General features: G+C 36.2%; 1 protein-coding gene across 6 annotated transcripts in view; it reads right to left on the minus strand.

Annotated features, from left to right (window-relative positions):
* The window catches only part of TRIM24 (tripartite motif containing 24), a 123,184-nt gene that overhangs the window by 2,290 nt on the left and 94,436 nt on the right, over nt 1-26,458 (minus strand). For 2 of the 6 annotated variants that reach the window (XM_035254649.3, XM_078342115.1), the window contains exons 8-17: nt 25,971-26,088; nt 22,531-22,697; nt 16,413-16,586; nt 12,676-12,849; nt 9,768-9,903; nt 6,651-6,723; nt 5,527-5,695; nt 3,670-3,998; nt 2,516-2,648; nt 1,365-1,439 (exon numbers count right to left, since the gene is read on the minus strand). In XM_035254649.3, the coding sequence (XP_035110540.3) occupies nt 1,365-1,439; nt 2,516-2,648; nt 3,670-3,998; nt 5,527-5,695; nt 6,651-6,723; nt 9,768-9,903; nt 12,676-12,849; nt 16,413-16,586; nt 22,531-22,697; nt 25,971-26,088 (1,548 nt within the window). Of the gene's footprint in view, nt 1-1,364; nt 1,440-2,515; nt 2,649-3,669; nt 3,999-5,526; nt 5,696-6,650; nt 6,724-9,767; nt 9,904-12,675; nt 12,850-16,412; nt 16,587-22,428; nt 22,698-25,970; nt 26,089-26,458 lie in introns of all 6 variants that reach the window. The other 4 variants (XM_002807060.7, XM_035254651.3, XR_013523768.1 and 1 more) reach the window with 3 other exon arrangements.

A 26,458-nucleotide genomic window follows, 5' to 3' on the forward strand; every position in this document is an offset into this window, starting at 1 on the left:
TCAGCCAGGCTGGAGTACAGTGGCACAATCTCAGCTCACTAAAAACTTTGCCTTCTGGGCTCAAGCAACCTTTCACCTCAGCCTCCCATGTTACAGGCATACACTAACATACCAGGCTAATTTTTTCTTGTAGAGACAGAATTTTGTCATGTTGCCCAGGCAGGTCTCAAACTCCTGGGTTCAAGCAACCTGCCTGCCTTGGCCTCCCAAAGTGCTGGGATTACAGGCATAAGCCACTGTGCCAAGCCCCAATTATTTTAATGAAAAAACTTGTCTTCACATATTCTCTCTTAAATCATCTAGGTTTTCCTTGTTCATTATTAAATAAAAAGCAATTACTAGAAAGAGTATCATTTCTAGTAGAATCTGACATGTTTTTGCTGCATGTACTATATATAGCAAGTGGTAAAGAGGAAGGACTTTGGATCTGGGTTTAATCCCCAGCTCTGCTGCTCAGTATCATGATCCTGGTAAGTTACTTAACCTTGCTGAACCTTAGTTTCTTCATATTCCAAATAGGGATAATCCTACCAAATGCACAATATTTTATAGAGATTAAATGAGATATTTATTAAGAAAAAGGGGGCTACTTTGCTATTGATATTAATAACATAAATGTAATCCAGGATAATAAAAAGCACAATTCAAGGTTACATTCTCAAGTTGGTACTGTTGTTACAAGCCTCTCTTGGGTACAAAAGATCCTTCTCCCTGAAAATATTTATTTCCTATAGCCAGTTCTCAAAATCTGTTCTTAAGAAAGAAGCTATTTATCAGCTGAATTTATTTACTAAGCTGGTTTTCTTCATCTAACTTGGGATTAATTTTTGAAATTTACCAAACTGTAGAACAAATTTACTAAATTTTAAAAGGAATTTCAGGCATTATAGAATTTTTTTGGTGGGGGGGACGGGCAGGCAGGTACCAGGCCCTTTCCAGTACTCTAAAATTTCTGTTAAAGTCACATCAAACTTTCATTATCATGAAAGTTTGAAGTCAATAGTGCATGCACACACATACACACCCTTCCTCAACTTTTTTGTATTTTTGAAGTCTGGACCTATAAATAAAAATAAAGAAAATTTTGCTGGGAGAGATGTCTTTATTTCAAACAAAGTTATTTTTCCAACAACTTTGGAAACATGCCTAAAACTCCTGAGATACAATTAACATAAATCATCCCAAACATCCCAGAGAATAGTAAGTAAGTAAAATAAGAAGAAAGAATTTCTGAGAAAGGAACACAAGTTTTGGGCCACTTACTAAAGTACTGAAAAATGGCATTTAAACTAGATTCACATTAACAAAATTCCAGAGAAAGCATTCTACTGTGTAAACATGCACAAATTGACATTAATACTTACAGTTAGAGGAACAGGGTCTTGAAAAGCCAGGCTCATTTCATGGCAGTAAAGAAATAAAAGTAGGCGCTCACACTTCTAAGCAAAAATAAAAATTGAGATAATTATAAAACAATTCACAGATTATTTTAAATAATAATTTTAAATAATCTCAGAGGTCCCAAAGTGTCAGACTAAAAAAATCTGATGAATACAAAATTATTGATTCTTGGAGTTTTCTTCTCTTTCCCAGTCATTAACTGAACTGTACTACTTGATAATTTAGGGTGTACGTGATACTTGACAGTCTCTATCAGTCTCTATAATTAAATGTACTAAGACAGTATCACTATAAACCCATTTGAAGTTGTCTAACAATAAATTTATACTTATTGCCCCAGTCTATTATAAATTACTAATAGTCAATAAAGGAAGAACCTATGTCTCTTAGGAGAACCGGAGGTGGAGCCTTCTCAATGTGCATCTAGACTTAAGGCACCTCTTGCATGTAGAAGGTCCAACCATGTGCTCTGCTATTCATACTTCCCTGCTTATGAATTTATCCCAGTAAACACTGAGTAGTACTGGCAGTGAATGGGTATGTGCCCTCTTGCACAACAACTCCCATACTATTATTCTACTCAATAATTTAGCAAAGGAGTTTCTTTGGTAACAAAGTGTTGACTGGGTAGCTGTCAATGTTATTTACAGTTAAATATATCAGGTGGCTTTGATGCATAAACCTAGTCCCATTCAGTTAAAAATAAGGAATTATTTCCAGGAAGAGTGAAGAAAAAACCCAGCGCCTTGGTGGCAATTCTGAGGAAAAAACTTATTTATGGTAGAAATAAAACAAAATAGAAATTTACTTAAGGTAGATTAAATTTAAAAGTCAAGGTACATGTTCCATCATCTTCAGGTATAATAAGCTTCTATAAAATACATGCATAATTCTATGATTTTTTTTTAATTTAAAGAAAGTTTGTCTTTAAGATTCATGTACCTTTGTGAAAAAAAATACACCTAAATAAGAGGATCAGTATAAAATCTGATTGGATAGATAATACACCTCTTTGATGAAAGGCACCACAGTAAAATATTGCACTACAATACAATAATGCATCTTACCAAAAAAACTGTCTAACACTTTAGGTTGGAAATGCTCGAAGACTTACCCTTTTATCTATAGGTGTTAATTTAACAAGGCCTTCAGTTTTCCTTTTTTCTGAGTTGTGACTGGGAGCATCACAATCATATTCAACTTCTGGTTTAGATAAGTCTCGGCAGAAAGTGCAAATCCACTCTCCACTGTTGGGGGACAATGTACTTTTGAATTCCTAATGCATCATTTCCTCTCTTCACTATTTCCCTTTCCCACCTCCTCCATTATATCTATGATACAGAGTTGTTTATTTGGCATGAATTTTAATCATGAGCATTTACCACAGACCTACTAGGTATACTGCACCGTGCTGAAAGGAAACAGCAGAAATATAATGCAAGGCTCTAAGTTAATATCAAAATCTAGTTAAGAAGGCATGAGATACATATATGGAAAAAAGTGCCTAAATAAATTAACACATTAATCTAGGGCTCACATATCTAGGGCATAATTGAATTTGTCCCCCCAAAGGATTCAGGAATCAGCAAAGCTCTTTGTACTGTTCTTGTTACTCTAAGTTTATAGAATTAAATTTTCAAAAGTACAGCCTTCAAAGAACTGAGATCAACCCAATGGCTCTTAACCATCTTGGTCATGCTGATGATCATGATCATCACACAGGGTTTGAGAATTTACTTGAATTACTTATGAATGATATTTTAATGCCTGGCAAAAATATGTAATAAACTGTGGTAGCTGTTATGCATAAAGACATTATTCCTTATGGTGACCCCCTGTGATAATTTAAAGGGCCTGTTTTTCTTTTCTTATATTGACTAAGGAGAGGGTCTTGCTCTGTTGCCCAGTCTGGAGTGCAATGGTGCAATCACAGCTTACTGCAGCCTCAACCTCCCAGGCTCAACCAATCCTTCCACCTCAGCCTCCTGAGCAGCTGGGACTACAGACATGCACTACCACACCTGGCTAAGTTTTTAAGTTATTTGTAGAGACAGGGTCTCCCTATGTTGCTCAGGCTGAATGATTAGGTTTTGGAGAGAAGCACAAGGAATAAGTGGTAGGTAGGGTATAGGAAACTCTAGATTATTCATTTGGATTTTGGAATATACATTTGTGCCAAGTGGAATTTATGTTTTTACAGAGGCTTTCTGTTAAAATAATCTTCAAAAGTTTATAGTAAAACAATGTGGGAAGGAAGTACTATCCTACCTTGGAAAATTTGTCAGTGTGGGCACATGACAAGAAAGATGGAATACTTTGGGGCACTTTTCACAGCACAGGAGTTCCCCTCCGTTTTGACAAACTGCACACCAGTCCTCATTTGGGTCATCCTCTTTCCTTGTCTCTCCAACGTGAAGGGGTGACTTCTGGGAAGGATCCAGCCACTCAGACTTTCCATTCGAGGAATTCTCCTGCTGAAGTCCAGGTTGATCTCCTGTACTATCAGGGGCATCTGATCTTAGCACAGTCTCCTCAGAAGTAGAGCTCTGACTGCTATTTAAGAGCAGGGAGGTGAGTATGCTTCTTGGATAATTGGCCTGCAATAGATTTAAAAATTTTTTTTATCACTACTGCAATTCTGAATTATAAACCACTCTGTAATGAGCACCTGGCTGCTTCAAAAGAATCTTAATGAGAATAGTATATGTTTACTGCTAACTGGTATAGAAGACATGGACCTCTACTAAAAAATATCAAAATATAAAAAAAAACAGTCTGCTGATGGCTACAGAAATTAGAAAATGGGTGGGTAGGGTGGAAAAATCAACCACATGACCTATAAATATACTTCACTGGAACTGTTCATTCAAATTATACCTAAGATAGAAAAATTGTAAGATGAATCTAAATTTTCTGTTGGAGCTCAGGTTGGCAAGAATTTCAAATCAGTAACAAAAATTATCTCCTTCAAATATGTTTTCAAAAATTTCAAAGTAATAAATGTAGATATAGTTAAAGCATTCATTCCTTTGAAGTACTATTTTCAAATCTAGCTTTTTCTTCTGCCATTTACCTCCATATTTCTAAATCATATGAATGTTAAGAATTGCAATACATCTATAATCCTTATTAGTAGAAGATCAAGAGATTAGGTTTTTACATCCTGATTCTCCAGCCCCGTTCTCCTTCCATTTATACATACCCAAAGCCAACACCACCATTCACCCCATCTTTTTAACGTCATTTTTATTAAGCATTGATTTTTAGTTGGTAGGTGCCAGTATAACTGTTTATTGCCAGTATCTATTCCAACTGACCAATATTTGTCTGTACTGGTTAAGTATTCTGAAAATCACAATTTTTGGTTAAATGCATATTCAGGTTATATCCTGATTGTGCCACAGTTTTAGTTACATTTGTACTTTGGTGTTTGTTTATATCATTATGACTATGTAAATATTGTTCACTGCAGACCCCAAAAATGTACTATGACATTTCTTTTTTTTTTTTTTTGGTAAACTTCTTGTTTTTACTAAGACTCAGTAATTACCGTATTTTTTCAGTTGCTTGTTTTTCTAGGTACTTATTTCTATGTCATTCTCACAATCTGCAATAGGAGAATCTCAATACTGCTGAAGTATTCTTCTTCCTTTAGATACATCCCTTTGAACCCTAAGTCTTCCTGCTACAGCCTGTGCTGCACAAGCTGCTGCTGCTGTACTGGGGGCTGTACTTTTCTTCTGTGTCAGATTCCATTTTGGGGATCTTATGTCTTCCTCTTTCTTGTTTTACTCTATTTTTGATGATTCATATGATCATTATCTTCGTGAAAATGAGTACAGAAGAATTATTTTAAGAAATTGAACAAAAATGTATTTTCATGTCTGATTAATAATTTGCCTGGGTATAAAACTCTGGATAGAGAATATCTCATTTTCAACTTTCCAGGTTCCATATTTGAGCCTCAGATTTTAAAAAACCTTTGTTTTTCCATCTTTGCTTTTTAATTTATTGAGAGATTAATATAACATTACAAAAAAAAAACCCTCCTAAAAGCTATTTAAAAGTTTCTCTCACCCTGCCCACCATACATAGGAATAGTATTGCAAGCCTTCATATAATTACATTTTGAGGCCTGGATTCTTCATCTGATTCTTGCTTCACTATAACAACAGGGAAATCATAATTTTCAGGTGGTCCACTGTTTTCTTGTTTTATTCGAATTGGCTCCAACATTACCACTGGGACTTTGTGTGTAGAATCAGCTCCTGCTGGTTTGCTGGAAGAGCCAGAGCTATAAGTATGAGAGAGAAGAAAAACCATCTAAGAATGTGAAGCTAAATACCTCATAAAAAGGTATAACAACAACTTTCTAAAATAATACTGTATTTTCACAACACTAACTACATCAGCAACTAATGCTACATAACAAATGTAACTGCTGTGAGTTTCATTTATGATAAAAATGTTTTATATATTACCTATTTAAATAGTTAAACATCTGGAAAGATATTTCAATAAACCTAAATTTTTTTAAAAACCGAGGCTTTACAATGAGGCAACCAGATTTAGTATCTTAGAACTGGCATTTCCTTCTCTAGTCAGTAACAAAGTAAACTCTAGGCTCACATTAACATTTTGTCAGTGTCTAAAGACAATGAAATAATCATTTATTTAAACAATGCTATTTAAAGAAGGTAGTAGGACAAAAACCTTTTACAGATATTCACTATGTTCTCATGGGATTAAAGGCAAATTTTTCTCCCTGAAACAATTTTGCCACATGATTAAGAAAGTAAGAATTGGGTTTACTAACTAGGAGGAATTTTCAGGCATAATGCAGGGAAGGGAGAGCAGTTGCTTAAAATAGAATTTCAATAACTGTACATTTATTTATTTTAGAGTAGAATCAATTTTTCATCATTAGAGATCAAATTAGCATAAAACTGTATATTGTCCCTAAGTTTGTGTTTCCATATAATGTACTGTTATACCTATTCATTTTTATGTTTTCCTTGCTATTATGTGAATCAGACATTTCTTATTTTCAACAAGTATTCTTCTATCTTCAAAGGTAAATTTGTACTTTAATTTCTTAACTAATTTATTAAAGTATAAGTTATTAAAATTTTAATTAAAAATAGAAGAAATTGTTCAGAATATATTGAGTATCAAAACATGCTGAACACTGGCAAGAGAAATCTAGTTAGAGATTTTATGTACTAGAAAATATGGTTTAGTCAGTTTACCTTCCTCGGCTTCCAACGCTGGAGGCACTCGGTGAACGTATTGGGGGGTGTACACTAGTCATAGTAACAGGTCCTGAGGAGGGGGAAATCAGACATGAAACAAATGAATAATTATGCACTGAAGTCCTTGAATGTTTTAACTTAGCACTATATTGAAACTAGGAACCATAATGAAATGCTATGAAACAGTAATTGCTGAATTTTCAGTAGTCTGTTACAGCCTGTTATACTGGCAGGGTTTTTCAACCTCTGTGCTACTGACTCTTGGGCCAGATAATTCCTTGCTGTGGAGGAATGTCTGTGCATTATAGAATATTTGGTAACATCCCTGGCCTCCACCAATTATTAGATACCAGTGGCATCTCTCTATACTTCCCAGCTTGGGGTGTGACAATAAAAAATGTCTCCAAACACTGCCAAGTCTTTCTGTGTTAGAGTAACAGGGGTAAGACCTTAGTGAGACCCCAGTGCCAGCGAAAGCTACAGAAGACAACAGAAGATGGTACAGGTTGATAGAAAAAGGAGTTCAAAAAAGAAAACCATGTAAACAAAAATGAGACCAACTAATGGAAGACACAAAGTCAGATCAATGGGTTGAGACTTGAGGCGATAATCAAAAGAGAGATTCTGGACTACTGCCCTAAAAATGATGATAAAGAAGCCATGCTCTGGTGGTACTGTAGATTAGAACAAGGAAAATCTAATGAAAAGCAGTCAAGAAAGAAGAAAACAAAACCTGCTGCAAATAATTTTGATTTGAATTGATGAAGGCCCAAACTAAACGGTAGCAGTAGGAATGCAATGCACGTGGGAAGTAGAAAAAAAATTCAAAGTGACAAAAGTTCTAAAGGGTCTGATGAACAACAGGATATAGTTGATAAAATGAAGAGAAAAAAATTCCATTTCATTTGTTTGTAAACTCTGGAGAATTTCATTTAAAAATAAAACAAAAGTCCTGGACAACGAAGACCTGTCTCTACAAAAAAACTAAAATAAAATAAATTTAGCCAGGCCTGGTAGCACATGCCGGTAGTCCTAGTTACTGGGAATGGTAAGGCAGGAGGATCACTAGAGCCCGAGTTTGAGGCTGCAGTGAACCATGATTGCTGCACCCTGGGTGACAGAGTGAGACCTTGCCTCAAAATCAATCAGAACAATGGTTATTTATAATCTTCTGATAATACAAGAATACATGCTTCATTTTAGAATAGCTGAAAACTTTTTATAAAGATATAACATTCAAGCAGCCCATAACTTCTACATCCATATATAAACACTGGTAAGGTTCATATATATCTTTCCAGTTTTAACATACTTTTATATCTTTTATATGGTTGTTTTCACTAAACAGTATACCATGAGCATGCCATTAAAAACTCTATATAAGCACTGTTTGAATAGCTAATTAATAGCTATTCAAAGTGAGCACATTCTAATTTATCATTCTCTTATATTTAGGTCATTGCTTCAAAATTTTAACTACCGCAAATAATGCCCTTTTTTAAAAAAAAAGGAAAACAACGAAGCTTTATTAGTACTACGCTCATTCCTGGGAACATAAGGGGGAGGGGTTGAGATGCAGTTCACATACCAACCCAATTAGGTTTCAATTAGGTTTGCTGAAACCAGGAGCCAATCAGAAAAAACATGACATTTGCAAAACTCTGAAATAGTTGAAGAGCAACTGTGTTGACTAATTTTAAGATTCCTTTCAAAAAGTAATTTGTCCATTATTTGGAAGCTGCCTGCCTTGATTATAGTACTGGGAAATGGAAACTGGAATAATAATGCTTTAGTAAATAATAATATAAGTATTAATAAATATGTTCTGCCTATCCAGTTTCTAATTATTTCCTTATAATTGGAGTATTAAAATGGAATTACTGTGTTCAAGCGTACATACATTTTCTAAGACCCTTAAAGCAAATATCCTACTAGGTAATACATATATAAGGTACTTTGCCCAGTCTGGCTCACAGTCCAATACTGGGTAAATGTAAATGTTAGTAACACTGCTTATGATGCTTTCCAGAAATGTTCTGACAAGTCATACGCATCCCACCTATGTATGAGAGTACCTCTTATTACATTTTCAGTGACTACTTTTATTATTTAAATCTTAACTAATTCAGTAACTTAGAAATTATATCTTGTTTGGATTTTTCTTATGATCACTAGTAAGAATGACATTTTTTTGTCTCATCTGCTATATTGGCTATATGTATTTCCTCTTTAGGGAATTACTCATCATGTCCTTTGGCAATACCACAAATGTTCCTTATTTATATAAACTTGTCATATGATAAACAGTTTATCTGCCATATTGTCCTAAGTTTGTTTAAAATAGGCACTCCCATTTAAATTGTGTTCATGTGACTGGTGAGTTACTTTAGAAATTGTCTTCTTTTCATATTTTGGTTTAAGGTACCTAAGTCCTCAGAAGTAATATTACAGTTTTCCTCTCAGAGAAAATGAGTAGGTATGTTAAGATTCACAAACGAAATTAAACACCAAACAAATCACCAAAAGAGTGATAACTCTACTTATTGTCACTAATAAATTTTGATCCTAGGCAAATTGCATCTTAAAGACCACATCACAGGCAACTTATCAATAAGAGAGAATATAATACTGATTTCCCCCCTGGAAGTACTATAATGGCTGGAAGTTGTGTTGAAATTGAAAAAAATAAAGAAGGCCTGGTGTGATGGCTCATGCCTAATCCCAAAGCTCTGGGAGGCCAAGGCAGAAGGATCACTTAAGGCCAGAAGTTCAAGACTGTCTCTACCAAAAAAACAAAACAGCCACGTGTGGTAGAGCAGCACATCTGTAAGGAGTCCCAGTTACTCAGGAGGCTGAGGTGGGAGTGAGTCTGCAGTGACATGATCACACCACTGCACTCAAGCCTGGGCAACAGAGCGAGACTGTGACTTGAAAGAAAGAATGAAACGATAAAGAAATTTAACCTTTGTTTACTTTGAAAGCATACTAATATTAAATAGTGGAAAAACTCAGATTAAGCATCAAACAAAAAAGGAGAAGAGGGGTGATTTTTTTACTCCAAGTAAAGTGATAACTAGAAAACCTTTCACAAAAATCAAAAGAAGCCCACTTTACCTGCTAGGCCTGGAGATGGCACTGATGAATTTGGTGACTGGACCGTTCTGTTTGAGGGTGGTCTTGGCTGGCCATGATCTATATTAGTATCTTTCCTCACAATACTGTCCAGCATAATAGTACTTGAACAGTCAATCTTACAAGAAAAGAAATTATTTCAGGCATTCTGACTTCGCAAGTTAAAAACTACTTTTAAATTTATAAGAAAACTTCAATAACTTGAATATTATGAAACAACAAAAAATAAATACCACATTTGAGAAGTTCTAACAAACATTTTCCCCATAAACAATGCTGAATAAAGGTTTTCACTATCTTAGTATTTTACCTTAGTAAAATATTGAGGATACTATTTCAGAAACAAGAGCCAAAAGGAGTATCAGGTCATTCACATTCTTAAAAATTGAAAAAAAAATTCTTCATTTAAAAATAACAAAAGGATGCTATATGAAAAACACAAACTTGGTGAGAAGACTATCACAATTTCACATTTCTTGCAAATTTCTTTAATGTCTCCCTAAACAGCATTCAATCTATTGTGGTGTACGGTTTTGAATCTAGCCTCACACAGATAGGACTTAGTGGACCCTCTGAAAGGGATACTTACACAAACTGATGCTCTGCTCTGGGTATGTGCTAGATAGATGAAGTCCATGTATCTATAGCACTATCCTCAACAGTAATGTATCATTAAATACATTACTGCTGTTTTGTAGGAGAAAAGGTGAAACCTACAGATTCTTGCTTTACACTGGGCGCAGTGGTTCACACCTGTAATCCTAGCACTTTGGGAGGCTGAGGCAGGTGGATCACCTGAGGTCCGGAGTTTGAGACCAGCATGGTCAACAAGGCAAAATCTTGTCTCTACTAAAAATATAAAAATTAGCTGGGTGTGGTGGCACACACCTATAATCTCAGCTACTCGGGAGGCTGAGGAAGGAGAATTGCTTCAAGCTGCGAGGTGGAAGTTGCAGTGAGCCGAGATGACACCACTGCATTCCAGCCTGCATGACGGAAGTGAGACTCCATCTCAAAAAAAGAAGAGATTCTTGCTTTAATGTAATAGGAATACAAATAACACTGCTTTTCCTAATTCATTGCCAGGCTAAAATACTTACAAATCCCTAATAAGAGTTTAACACGTTAGACACTAAAATTATTTCATGCCTACGAAGACCAAATTTCCCACCAATGTTTTTGTGCTTAAAATCCAGTTCAATTCTTTAACATAGTTTGTATATAATGAATTAATTTCTTGCATATGCACATAGAATGGTACTAGTTATGAAACATCTTTGGAAGAAATCAGAAAATGGTCACTCATTTCAGTTTATTCTGTAATCCAAAGGAGGAATTTCAGGTAATAAAAAGGTTCACCTCTATGAGGACTGCAGAGGAAAAAGCAGGAATATTTTACTTTCTGTGGGTTCTCTTTGATGGGGGCAGGGGAAATCAGGGCAGATGGTTAATACACAGGGTCATTTTTGTTTAAATATTCTTCTGCAATACATGGCCAGTATTTCTCAGAGTACAAAATGTACTAGAATAACTAAATTTGTGAGAACTTAATACAAGGGAAGTTGTTTACATTGTGGAATAATCCTAAAAGCCAAATAAAACTATGGGGATTAGTTGTAAGTTTTCCTATGTAGCATCCATGCATGAAAAAATACATGTACTCATTTAAAGTATACAAAACTATTTAAAAAATGGAATGATTCTGGTAAGATTAACAATGCAACTATTAGGAAATATTATTTGATCTAATTTGAAAAGCAAATTAAATAATGAAAATAACGTTCTTTTCACAATCTAATAGGTAATTTGATCCGAGTAAAGAATACAAGATATTTAAAAGCTTCTTAATGTGTTAGGTTGTGTATGTATATGTGCACGACAGTGGGTTATCTAACCTAACATTAAAAAAGGACCAAACACAGAATCAGCTTATACATGGAGATGTGTCTACAGAATATAGTAATTTCTGCCTGTGGAAAAGTCATACTGGCTGGGTGTAGTGGCTCATGCCTCTAATCCCAGCAATTTAGGAGGCCAAGGCAGGAGGATCGCTTCAGCCCGTGAGATCAACACCAGCCTGGGTTAACATAGGAAGCCCCCATCTCTATTAAAAATAAATATCATTAAAAAATATAATAAATAAAAAGTCATACTGACAAAGAGTTTGGAGAGAGAGTTTAATTTACATATAATATAAACCAGAGGTAATTTTGCACTTGTCAGTATGATCTAACAGGATTTCTATTACTAAACTTGTCTTCATCTCTTCTGATGTCCAGCCATTCAACTTTCCAGAGTATCTTTCCATGTCCTTTCTCTTCTTCTTTCCCAGCTTAGATTCCATGATCCATCATCATAATCATTCATTTACAAACACCTTTAACTCTGGTGCCTTGAAAGACATTAGGTTATGTGTCCAATGTTCATAACCTTTTTATTTTTACTACTGTTGTAATATTCTAAAGGATTAAAATTAACTTGTAAAAACAAACTATAATCTAACAAATTCATGCCCTCTACTACATCCAAATTGACTGACAATTTTCTTTCTGTCTTTCGTGAGACAGGGTCTCGCTCTGTTGGTCAGGCTGGAGTGCAGTGGCATGATATCAGCTCACCACAGCCTCTGCCTCCCAGGTTCAAGTGATTCTCCTGCCTCAGCCTCCCATATAGCTGGGATTACAGGCACGTGCCACCATGCTTGGTTAATTTTTGTATTTTTTGGTAGAGATTGGGGTTTCGCCATGTTGGCCAGCCTGGTCTCAAACTCCTGACCTCCAGTTATCTGTCTGCCTTGGCCTCCCCCGAAGTGCTGGGATTACAGGGGTGAGTCACTGCACCCGGCCGACAATTTTCAATAGAGATTAGTATAAATTTTGTGTCTACTTACATCTGGAAGAGAGGGAAGATTATAAGAACCTCCCACTGGTGAGCTTAAATCGATCATAGGTGAACCAAAAGCCTTTCCATCATATCCTGCTGCACTAGTAATCGTGGGGCTGGAAGGAGTAGAGGATGTGCTGTTGGTAGTTGATGGGGCACCCTGTCCACTGCTGATCTGCCACTACAGAAACAAGAAGGGAAGAAAAAAGGCTATCAACAAGCTTATAAAAATACAACATCTAATCATACACATACAAAATGAAGTAGAAGAGTGCAACTGTAATTTACATTTTACATTTAATGAAAAGAAGGAGAATGGGACAGGGAGACTGCATAAGTATGTATAATTTTCATTAATCCTGTAAAAACAAAAACAAAAAAACCCAAACAAAAAACAGTAAAAAGCACTGATTTTTACTGGAAGACAACATGTAGTATATACCAGAAAATCACAGTACACAATCTTGACAGGTTTATACATACTGGAAAAAAAAAAAAGTAAATATATACAGAGCAACTACAAGGTAAAGATGGAGGGTTGAAAACATACATTTCTTCTATCCCTATCTGAAACACTTGAAAATAATAAGCTACAGACCAGTACTTTCAGGATTTTATATTCCTCTTTCTCATATATGAACATAATTAGACCTCGATAAATATCTGAGGAAAGTACTCTCAGTCATGCTGAGATAAACATATTAACTAAGATGATGACCGGCATGCTGCTGTCTGCAATTTACTTCAAAACCTATTGAAAAATATGACGGGCCAGGTGTGGTGGCTCGCACCTATAATCCCAGCACTTTGGGAGGCTGAGGTGGGCAGGTCACTTGAGGTCAGGAGGTCAAGACCAGCCTGGCCAACATGATGAACTCCATCTCTACTAAAAATACAAAATTAGTCATTGTGGTGGTGGGCATCTGTAATCCCAGCTACTCAGGAGGCTGTGGCAGGAGAATCACTGGAACCCAAGAGGCAGAGGTTGCAGTGAGCCAAGATTGCACCAGTGCACTCCTGCCTGGGCTACAAAGAGCAAGACTCCACCTCAAAAAAATGAAAAAATAAATAAATAAAACCAAAAAAAAAAAAAAAGAAAAATAGGAGGACTTGATGAATAGACAAAGGAATAAATATGCAATAAGGCAAGCAGAACAAAATTAGAACAAATGTTTCCTATATAATTCTTTCAATTTTTGTTATGTTTGAACATTTTCATGCTGGGAGAAGGAAAGTAACTAAGCGGTACTGCAAGATGCTGTATTTTCCAAACATGGTCATTCATAAACGAACAGCGCTATATAGAGAGACAGTGTCTGAAAGCATTTTAATTTTGAAAAACCTAATTTATGTATTCCATTGTAAAAACTACATACAGAAGCATATGAAGTTACGTATGAACGTCCTCTTACAACCTACTCCTTCCTCAAATTCCCCACCCCATACCCGCCACATCCTCCTTCTCTACCAAGAACAATCAGTTGGTGGATCTTTTCAGGTTTGTTTTCTATGTACATGATGAGACTGGAGGAAAATAAATACAAACAATTAAGATAATGCCTCACAAAAATTCTACATGTTTTTCCTCACATAATATACTCAGAAAATCCTATCTAGATGATTGATTTTCTTAATATCTGAAAAGTATTCCACTGTATGAGTGCATTCTAATTTGTTAAACTCATTTACCACTTAAAACCAATTTTCTACTAGATTCTTTCCTGGCTTGTTCACTTACTTATTCATTCAGGTTTACATTTTTGGTCAACAGCCATTTTAAAAACCATGTTTAGAGTATCTACTCATTAAAATATAATAAATAGGGAAGAGATAAAGTAAACGCTTGAGTATGGAATATGTGTTAGGTGCTTGTACATACTTAAGAATAAATTCTCAGCATAATTGGCAAGACACTCATTTTATAGCTGAGGCAAGTGAAATGTAAAAAGTCGCAAAATTATTATGAAAATAAGTAGAATTTAAGGCCAAAGTGAAGCTTGGGTCCTTTTTAATTTCCTTCTCATGATGAATTAAGTATGAATTTTATTTAAAATAATTAAAATATTAAGAAAATTTAGTGATGATACAGCAAAGCCAAATTGATTATATAAACTTATGTATAGACACCAAGTATGCATACTTTTATAATAAAATATTTAAATGATTTTATTAAAATGAATGTTATAGAATTATGAAAATTGCATCATCTTTATTTTGGTCTTGCAGGAAAAAAACAAAATCAGTCTACAATCAGCTGGACAGGAGCTCCTGTGACAACAGAAGCTTTTTAGAAGACAAACACTGTGATAACTTTTACTTTAAGATAATGTAAAACACAGAAAATATTTTTACCCGAAGACATTAAGAATATAAATAATATGGCTGGGTACGGTGGCTTACGCCTGTAATCCCAGCACTTTGGGAGGCTGAGGCAGGCAGATCACTTGAGGCCAGGAATTTGAGACCAATCTGGCCAACATAGTGAAACCCCATGTATACTAAAAATAGAAAAATTAGGCTGGGCGCCGTGGCTCATGCCTGTAATCCCAGCACTTTGGGAAGCTGAGGCGGGTGGATCACGAGGTCAAGAGATCGAGACCATCCTGGTCAACATGGTGAAACCCCATCTCTACTAAAAATATAAAAAATTAGCTGGGCATGGTGGCGCATGCCTGTAATCCCAGCTACTCAGGAGGCTGAGGCAGGAGAACTGCCTGAACCCAGGAGACGGAGGTTGCGGTGAGCCAAGATCGCGCCATTGCACTCCAGCCTGGGTAACAAGAGCGAAACTCCATCTCAAAAGAAAAAATGAAGAAGAAAGAAAGAAAAATTAGCCAGGAGTGGTATTGGGTGCCTGTAATCCCAGCTACTCTGGAGGCTGAGGCAGGAAAATCGCTTGAACCCGAGAGGTGGAGGTTGCAGTGAGCTGAGATCATGCCACTGTACTCTAGCCTGAGTGACAGAGCAAAACTCCATTTCAAACAAACAAACAAAAAGAATATAAATAATAAGCTGTATTATGTTAATATATATTAATTTCTCTTTTTTTGGAGATGAATTTTCACTCTGTCACCCAGGTTGGAGTGCAATGGCACAATCTCAGCTCACTACAATCTCCGCCTCTCTAGTTCAAGCAATTCCTGTGCCTCAGCGTCCTGAGTAGCTGGGATTGCAGGTGTGAGCCACCATGCCCAGCTAATTTTTGTTTTTGTATTTTAAGTAGAGACAGGGTTTCACCATGTTGGCCAGACTAGTCTTGAACTCCTAACCTCAGGCACTCCATCCGCTGGGATTACAGGTCTGAGCTACTGTGCCTGGCCTAAATATTAAACTTTATCAGATATATATGTACTGCCTCTTGAAATTGTGCCATAACTAAGTTTGTTTCCAAGAAATCTTCTTGAGACACTTCAAGGATTCATTTATTGTCCTATTTTGTAGAATATAACTTATATTTGTTAGAACACTTTTATCTCAGGGAATTTAATATACTCACCTAAAAGTTATCCATACATAATTAATACCTATGGCTCATTGTTTATATTGGACCATCACTTCTTCATAAGTGGTTTGATTTCTCTTATTGATGAAGCATCAAACTTTGCAATTCACATTTATTTAATATATGAAAATGAAAGCTTGCTCTTGGCTCTTTATAACCTGTTGCTTAACCTATAAATTCAATGTGATTTCAAAGTAAAAAGTAGCAGAATAAGCAACTGAGAAAAGGAAGTAGATATATACCTGTTTTATGGCTTGTTGAGCCAAGAAAGCCATTTGTAGGGGGTTGGGCTTTATTGCTTGTCGTGGTATATTCTGGTTTGGTGGATATCTCAGTTGTTGAGGATGAGGCGGAAGAACAGGTCCATTGGGTTTGGGGCTATGATTCTGAAAGTTTATCAAACGTGGAGGGGGTTGCTAGAAAAAAACAAATTAAACTGATTTAGTAACAATCTTCTGAAAAACAAATGATAAATCTCTATCTTATAAAACTTTTACAGAAACACAGAACTCTGCCACAGATCAATGAATTACCAAGATTACAAGGGAATGAGGAGTAGGGGATGGGCAGACTTTCAGAATTTGTGTAAACAACTTTTTAAAAATAATCTCATTAGGAAAGAACCTTTGGAGCGGGATTGCCACCTAGAGTTTGTAAGTAGGCTGTACCAGAATTGGACCTAGGCCATGTTGGGAAGTAGGTAAAATATAACTTTGGTATCCTTCTAAGTCCTTCATGATTATCTTTCACAAAGAACTATACTCTTGAAACCTCAAAAAAAAAAAAAAAAAGTGATGGCAGAATTATAACTGCTAACATTTACTGAGAAGTTATTAAGTGCCAGCTACTGCTTTAAGTGCCTCACATGTATCCACTAATTTAATCATAACACCAATATTTGAAGCACAGGTTATTTCTATTTTAAAGATAAGAAAACTATAATAAAGTACAGAAAATTTAGTCACTTGTCCAAGATTAACAGACAGTAAGGCATGAAGCTGGGATCTGAACAAGTAGTCTGGCTTAACATGTCTACTCAAAAATGAACAAATCGTTAATAATGAAAATAGTTGATGTTAATGAAACTTAAGAAGCTTTAGATCTTATTGAGCCTGCCAGGCATTTCACATATTATTATGTCATTGAGCCTTATGAAGTAAGTATAATTACCTTTGCTTTGCAAATTAGGAAACTAACTGAAAACATAGATAATTTGAAAAAAGTCACATAGCTAATAATATCAGGCATCACACCCAGGCTTTAATAAAAATCTAGTCTGTGGCCACGTGCGGTGGATCACGCCTGAAATCCAGGCACTTTGGAAAGCCGAGGTGGGCAGATCATGAGGTCAGGAGTTTGAGACCATCCTGGCTAACACAGTAAAACCCCGTCTCTCTTAAAAAAAATCTAGTCTGCCATATCATTACCAAATCATGTTAAGATACTGAATAATTACAATGTAAGAGGATGAGTCTCCTTAGAAGAAAACACATTTTCTGGTTTTTTTTTTTGAGACAGAGTCATGCTCCCATCTTGGCTTACTGAAACTTCCACCTCCTCAGTTAAGCGATTCTCCTGTCTCTGACTCCCAAGTAGCTGGAATTATAGACATGCCCACTATGCCTGGCTAATTTTTGCACTTTTGGTAGAGACAGGGTCTTGAACTACTGACCTCAAGTGATCCGCCCATCTAGACCTCCCAATCCCCCTCACACTGGGATTACAGGCATGAGCCACCACGCATGGCCAGAAAACATATCTTCAAAAACACTCTTTAAGAACAACCCTGGTTGATTACAGAAGGCTGGGTGAAGGAATCAGAAACAAGGTAAGGGCTAGAAAAGCAAGCCTACTCTCTGGGCTCATAAATACTAGCTCTGGAAATTGAGATCAGTCCTAGTAGAAAAAGGTAGCCTTATATGCCAGTCTCCTTTTGACTGATTCTTTCTACAGTGGAAATGTATTGCAAAATAAATATTCTTTTTAGCATATCTTAACTGTATGATCACAACTTCTCAAAGAGAAGCCTATTTCCCCCTACATTCAGAGGGGGACAAATAAACAGGTAATCTTTAAGGTTGAAGCAGCAACCCCTGAAACTTTGACACTGTGAAGGCAGGCAGCTATAAAGTATATTCCAATCTGCTTTATTATTCTTGTTCTTCCTCCCATTTTTGGAATTTACTATCCTCTCCTGGGTCAATGCTTCTCTCTTAAAAATTACTTTGCACTGAGTTTACTTCTCATTAACTTTCAAGAGTAGCCAGCAATTACAGACCCAGTGAAAAACAGATTTAGATGCCGATTTTAAACAAGTGGAATTCTGTAGGTAAAGAGTAAAAAAAAATATTTTCTTAACCCAAAATGGTCCTTAAGGGAGAATAAAGGTAATCATAGAAGTCTTTTAAGTCTTCTACCACCTTCATCCAGACTAATGTTTACATATTGACAACCAAGAAATGTCACTTAATGCCAGTGCAATGTGCTATAGTATGTAAGATGTCAACCATGCCATCAAGATGCTTATGGTCTGGTAAGATGTAAGGTGATTTTTCCCCTACTCTCCTAAACTGTTATGGTTGTGTTAATGTCTAAGAATCCTGTGACAGGGGAAGCAACTTAAAAAATAAAATTAGGAAACAGTTAAAAACCTAAAGAAATAACAAAATATATTATATATGTGACAGTGTTCTATCACAAATTTAGATCCATTGGAGTTTAATGGAATATACTCTATAGAGCCAAATAAACAGAAATGTACGTCTATTGAGTTTGCCTCACTTAGTTATACCACTATTCTACTTTTATTAGCACCCAACTCTTTTAACTATGCAGATGACATGGTTAATCTTCAGAGGAAGAATAGAGAACTGTCATGTAAGTGATTTTTAGAAACAGTTCTTTTCAGTTTACCTGTATATATGGACAGATGCAGAGTATAAACTGCATATGCTCATAGTTACACAGACACACCTGCTGTATGGCTATGCCTAGACAGGTATTTTTCCATATGTACTTACAAATAAGCTGGTAGAAAACTCAACCAGGGCAATATACAAATTTACAGAAGAGGAACACCAAATAGTGAAGAAGTATGAATGGGCATTTGGCAGAGAATAGATAATAATGAGTGATGAGAGGCTAGGGGCAGTGGCTCACAAGATCAGGCGTTTGAGACTAGCCTGGCCAATATAGTGAAACCCCATCTCTACTAACTAAAAATACAAAACAAACAAAAAAAATTAGGCATGCTGGCAGGCACCTGTAATCCCAGCTACTCAGGAGGCTGAGGCAGGAGAATCACTTGAAACCCGGGAGGCAGAGGTTGCAGTGAGCCAAAATTTCACCACTGCACTCAAGCCTGGGTGTCAGAGCGAGACTCCATCTCAAAAAAAAAAAGAAAAGTGATGAGAATGTGAAAGAAACTGCAGGAAATTTTCAAAAACCAACAGAAAAAGAATAGTATGTGATATAAAAACTGCAGTATGCGAAGAGTACTTTGTTCTAAATGTGAAAATTAGGTTATATAATAGAGACTGTACAGATGATAGCACTAAATTATAGAGACTGAAATAAGATCAAAAGAAAATTTCTGAGAAAATCAGGCTAAAGGCTCAAGTCACTTCCTTTTGTCACTGCTTATATAACTATTTTCATATAATGTCTACTAACTGCCTCAGTTAATTTTTTTAAGACAGCGTTTTGCTCTCTCACTGGGCTGGATCATGGTTCACTGCAGCCTTGACCTGCCAGGCTCAAGCAATCCCTCTTATCTCAGTCCTACAAGATAGCTGGAACTACAAGCATGTGCTACCACCTCACCTAGCTAATTTTTTCTGAGATGGGGATGGGGGGAGGGGTCTCCCTATGTTGCCTAGGCTGGTCTCCAACTCCTGGAGCCAAGTGATCCTCAACCTCAAGTCTCCCAAAGTCCTGGGATTATAGGCATGAGCCACCGTGCCCAGCCGGATCTTGACTTCTTAGTGAAAAGGCAATGAATTCAAATGATGGGTTCATTCCTTTTATCAATCAACTACTAAATATTTAGAAGGTAAATATTAATACTTGCAAGTGCTTAGCACTGGGCATTCTAATATTTTCTCATTTCCATTATCTAGCTTCAGAAAAATTTTAGGCATCTTTGCAGTCTATCTAAAATATGTCATTCTGCCTTCAATTTTCTTAACAAAATTTCTACTCTGCTAGATATACTCCTAGTATATAAAGTATAAAATTATCTTCCCATGGAACACTCAAAGATCTTTTACATTGCTTGCTACTTAATTTTTTTAAGACTATGGCTTGAAACGAAGTTTTAAACAGCCATGCTAATATTCCCTTGGATTTTACATACCTTCTTAGTCCAATTATTAGGATTATTAGTCAAATCATTATAAACCTCAAATACATTACCTCAGACCTTTACATACACCATGTAACACATTCTGGATCTACAAATGCCCACAACTTTTACTGAGGATTAAAGTATGAGTCCCATATAAAGAAAGACCATTTCTATTTTTTTAAATTTCTACCAAAAAAATTGCATTATGCCATTTAATTGCTTTTTCATAAAGAACCATTCCTCTTAGTGCTAGCAAAATACTATTAAAACTTTCTCTCCCTAATTAATTGGTATGTTTTCATTTTATTATTCTTGTTTCCTTTTTGCTTTGGTTGGCAGGACGTTCTGAGCTGAGTTGTCTTTTTCAGTATGAGAATTCTTAGCCTATGTCTGCATACTTTGACTCTTTTAGTAAACTCTGCTTAATTTCATTTGTATCCTATACTGTAAATCACTTCAAATTCTTTGCAGAAAAAGAATATACACAGCCGGGCATGGTGGCTCATGCCTGTAATCCCAGCACTTTGGGAGGCTGAGGCGGGCAGATCACCTGAGGTTGGGAGTTCAAGACCAGCCTGACCAATGTGGAGAAACCCCGTCCACGAAAAATACAAAATTAGCTGGGTGTGGCACATGCCTGTAATCCCAGCTACTCAGGAGGCTGAGGCAGGAGAATCGCTTGAACCTGGGAGGCAGAGGCTGTGGTGAGCCGAGATGGCATCACTGCACTCCAGCCTGGGCAGCAAGAGCAAAACTCCACCTCAAAAGGAAAAAAAAAAAAAAAAAAAAAAAAGAGTATATAAATAAATGATGTAACTGAAACAACACACAAATTTTATAAATTAGACTTTAAATTCCTTACTAAACTTGTATTAAATCTAAGTCTGCCCACATGTAACCTGAGTTAAACTAACAAAATAAAACAAAACGAAACAAAAAAAGGGCAGGGTGCAGTGGCTCACGCCTGTAATCTCAGCACTTTTGGAGGCCAAGTCGGGCGGATCACCTGAGGTCAGGAATTCAAGACCAGCCTGGTCAACATGATGAAACCCTGTCTTTTAAAAACAAACAAAAAAAATATATATATACATTTTATCTTCAAAAACTGGACTGAGGCCAGGCACAGTGGTTCATCCTTGTAATCCCAGCACTTTGGGAGGCTGAGACGGGCTAGTCACTTAAGGTCAGGAGTTTGAGACCAGCCTGACCAACATACTACAAATATAAAAATTAGCCAGGCATGGTGGTGCACACCTGTAATCCCAGCTACTCAGAGGAGGCTAAGGCATGAGAATTGCTTCAACCCGGGAGGCAGAAGTTGTAGTGAGCTGAGATCGTGCCACTGCACTCCCACCTGAGTGACAGAGTCAGACTTTGCCCCTCTCCCCACTACAAAAAAATATCGCAGTAAAAATTAAAATGGTAAATAGTATATTTGCTCAGAAATAAAGTTTGAAAAAGGTAGATTATAATTAACCACACTTTTTCCCTTTTCTATTTCATTCTGCCCTAGTTTCTAAGATGTAATGTGGTTTTCTAAACACTGCATCCTCACAGAGGACAGATTCTTAATGTAGTCATCATTCTGAAGCACTAATATAGGAATTACAGGTACACAGCTTTTCCCATCAATCACAGGGCTTGGGTTATTTAGGAATATAAACATTTATCCTCTGCTTTAATTTGAAGACGATGAAGCGTAGGTAGATGAAAATAGATTTATCAGCTAAATCATTTAATTCTTTTTAAGTAGGGATAAAAACTAGGCATTAAGTCAGGGATCCTTATTGTGATAAATTTTTATAAATGCAGATATTTAGATGATGGAAAATGGATGTCTTTATTATTTTGAGCTGCTCAGCACAATTATACTATAATTATCTAAGTGAGGACAGGCCTGCTTCCAAATTTACCTGATGAGAGATGGAAGGTTGCTGGATGGGCCCCTGCATTCTAGGGTTTGGTAAACCCACAGGTGCTGGCCTCCGTTGCACCTGTTGCCTCTGAGCCATTACCTGTTGCTGCATATGCTGGAGCCGTAATTGAGCTAGGCTGATCTGTGTTGGAAACTTGGATAACTGGTTTGATGATAAACCACTTGGTGGCTGTGAATTCTGTTCCACGACAGGATTCTGCTTAGGCATTTGTGGCTGGCTCTCTTTATCCTCGATTACTAAAGAACCTGATTAAAAAGAAAAGGTTAAGGGAAAAAGTTTTTCAGATAGGTGGTGAAATATCACATTTTGTAAGGCTATTTTTGCAGAATTGTCAAGGAATTCTCTGGTCTCATGAGCCCTTTTACACTCTGAAATATATATCCCCAAACAGCTTTTGTTCATTTAAATTCTAATCACTAAAATTTATATTAGAAATAAAAATAATTTTTAAAATTATTAATTCATTTAAAAATAATAAAACCATAACATGTTTTTATAAAACTCTATTATAAAAAATTTGGTAAACAGTGTCATTGTTTGATATTTGAAAAAATCTCTTTGTCTGGCTTAATAGCTGAAATCTCATTATCTGTTTCTGCACTATCATAATATATTGTTAGGTTAAAATATATGAAAAAAATTTCAGTCTCACTGTATGGCAGACAGCACCTGACAACAGTACCTTAAGTACCTTGAGAGTGACTCTTTGCGGCCTAAGAAGAATGTGTGTTTGGAGTTCCGAGCTAAGGAACCCAGGATTTGCCAATGCGGAGATTCATTCTTTATCAATGAAGAATATCTGAATTCCCAGCCCAGCCTGCGGAATCCAGGCCATATCGGGGATGGAGGCCTTTTATTTTGTGTTAAATGAAGGTTGCCACATGGAGGTTGCTAGGGAGAGAGTGCTAAATGCTATTGAAACTACTTGCTGGTGGTTCTCCCATCCAGACCACTGTCACTGGACTATCCTGTATGTAAGTTCCCTCAATAAACCCTGTATCTTGTTTACTGGCTCAAGGTCTCTTCTTGGGCCTCTCAAACATGGCACTATCCCTACCGAACATGTGCCAGAGGTCTGGCACAACACTCATTCAGACATGCAGATGGAAAAGGGTGGCCTTGCAGGTGTCCCCTGGAAGAGTATCAGACTATACTTTGAGAACTGCTGTCATATATCAAAACAAGTAAATCTGAGACTGGCTCTAAAAACAATCCCATAAAGTATTTCTAAATCTTTATTATTAACAAGTTGTGTTCTCTCAAGTTTCCTATACCTTTACAATCCATACGTATTATGTTAACTTTTTGATACAGAATATGTTGACTGGCTTAAAAACTAGTTTTAAGAGTTTAATGGTGCCTTTGAAAAGTCAGATCCAAGCTTGATTTCAACAGTAGAGACTCAAATGTTTATGATTTACTAAGCAAATTGCATTCTAAAAATAGTTATTCATTAAATGTTTACTGTGTGTAATTCACTATGACAGGTAGGTACATGTATATATTTAAAAGAAACAATATCATTCTCTGTTACATATAAGGGATCTCAGGTTTAGAGAGACCTTAAAACTTATCCAAAGTCACTCAAGACAGTAACAAAATACTCATCTAGATCAATATTGCTCCCTATCACTCTTCTCTGTTTCTCAAAGCCATGGGTAACAAGTTTAGAAAACTTGTCTCCTTCTTTAGAGATTTACATATTGTACATGAATTTACAGTGCTGTAAATGACAGGAGAAATCCAGTAAAATATATTGTTTAACTTTATTGTTATCAGTTTCACAAACTATTAGACTGGAAGATCCTGTTTTTGTTTTGGCTAAAGTAGGTTTATCTGAAACTACAACCAGTTATGTGTGTATAGCTTTAAATATAATTCTTAAATATACTTATGTCTATATGTGAGTGTGTTTGCCTATTGTGATGTAAGTATATACATCCCTCCATATATGACCAACTTGTGTGTTTGTACCTTGTGATGGGTTCTGAGTACAGATGAATGCGTGGTGACAGAGTCAAGTGTGGCAACAAGAGTTACTTATACACGTTTTGTATGCTAAAGATGCTTCTTTTTGGTAAAATGAGTGTGTATAATTCCAGTTTCCTGCTATGTATCAATATACATATGTCTGTATCTAAAGTAGTCTGCAAGGGTCTCCTTATCACCTTTGCTTCCAGGATTCTTTTTGTTCTTCCCTTACATGGGTAAGATTGCCTATTTCCTCCTTTCCTAGTGAGTATGGGCTATTTCTCCAGTCATTTTCTTTTCTTACCCAGAATCTAGCACTGGAGATGAGAAACCATCTTTGATGATTCTGAAACAAACACAATAAGCTCCCCCCAGCCCAAAAAAGAAATCATCAAAGGTAATATTGGTTGCTGATGAACAGAGAATGGGTTGCTAAAGGATGGGGATACGTTCTCAGAAATGTGTCATTTAGGCAATTTTGTCTTTAGACAAACAGCAGTTTACTTATGTAAAAGTATACTGTATAACCTACTACACACCTAGGTTATATGGCATAGCTTATTGCTAGGCAGAATCTCGGCTACAAACCTGTATAGCACATAACTGTACTGAATTATCTAGACAATAGTGTAGGCAATTGTATTGTAACACAATGGTAAGTATCTGTGTATCTAAACATAAAAAGATATAGTAAAAAACCCTCAGTATTTATAAGTCATAGATGCAGTTAATTGATTGAGACATCATTATGCAGTACTTAACTGTTTAAGATTTGGGTACTTGTCAGTATGTGTGTTATACTTCAGTTAGTAAGATATTTACATAACTATTACCTGATCAGGGAAAAGAAGAAAATTAAAATTAAGTCTTCCCTAAGCAAGATAAAGGATTGAACCATTAGGTTCCTACTGAATGGTTCTAAAGATAAGCCAATAAAAATAAAGTAGTTTAAAATAAAACTTTCTAGATATCAAAAACCCTTTATCAATGACAAGTCAAGTTAACTCATTCTGATAAATTTAGAGCTAACAAACAGAACAAACCAGATTGGGGGGGGGGGCAGTTTGAGGTAACAGGACAGGACACCTAAATCCCTAAGTCTAGCAACCCTGTAATTCAATGTTATGGAATGTTTTCTTATCTGTACATGTATGTGTTTATATTCATGTGTATGTGTCACCATATACATACAATACTATCAAAAACAGCATGCCTTTTTAAAACAAAATAATCAAAGCATTTTGAATGTGAGAAAATTCATTTTCTTTAATCCTCCAGTGACAGCCTTCTAAGTAGCTGGGACTACAAGCATGTGCCACTACCCTTGGCTAACTTAGGTATCTTATGTGGAAATGGGCTCTCCCTGTGTTGCCCAGGCTGATCTTGAACTCCTGGGTTCAGGTGATCCTTGAGTGATCCCAGAGTGCTGGGATTACAGATGTAAGCCACTGTGCCCAGCCTAAGAGACCATATTTTCAGTAACATGTCATAATCATGGCGAGTTCTACAAACAAAGAGTACTTTAAGAAATGTATGTAATGGCCTACCTAAGTTGATAATATTTTGAGCCCAGAAACTAGGATCACAGTGAAACTGGATGGTGTTGTTGGTCACTGGGGACGCATCACATCTTGCACGAAGGAGGTGCCGCAACCGGTATGTAATCTAGAAGAAAAAGGAGAGACAACCAAATATTAGGAAAATAATTTATTAAGTGTCCAGTAAATACCTAAAAGCAATCTCTGATATGTACATCTATACACAATAAATAATCATATATAGGTCCAAAGCATGTTAAAAAGTTTTGAGGCGTAACTCAGCTGTACTATTAAACCTATTTTGAAGTGACAGGTTGAAGTCAGTTTTTTGAATTATTAATAAAACTTTGTAGAAGCACTAACTTAAATATTTGTAAAATAAAAATTGTTAACATATCTTAATCATCAGTGGGGATCTAGTCATTCTCCCTCAGTTCTTGAAGATTTTAGTTCTTGGTTCACTATCACCATCTCCAATATAAGTCCTGTCGCAATTT

The sequence above is a fragment of the Callithrix jacchus genome, chromosome 11 (genome assembly GCF_049354715.1).
Source record: "Callithrix jacchus isolate 240 chromosome 11, calJac240_pri, whole genome shotgun sequence".
Classification (NCBI taxonomy): domain Eukaryota; kingdom Metazoa; phylum Chordata; class Mammalia; order Primates; family Cebidae; genus Callithrix; species Callithrix jacchus.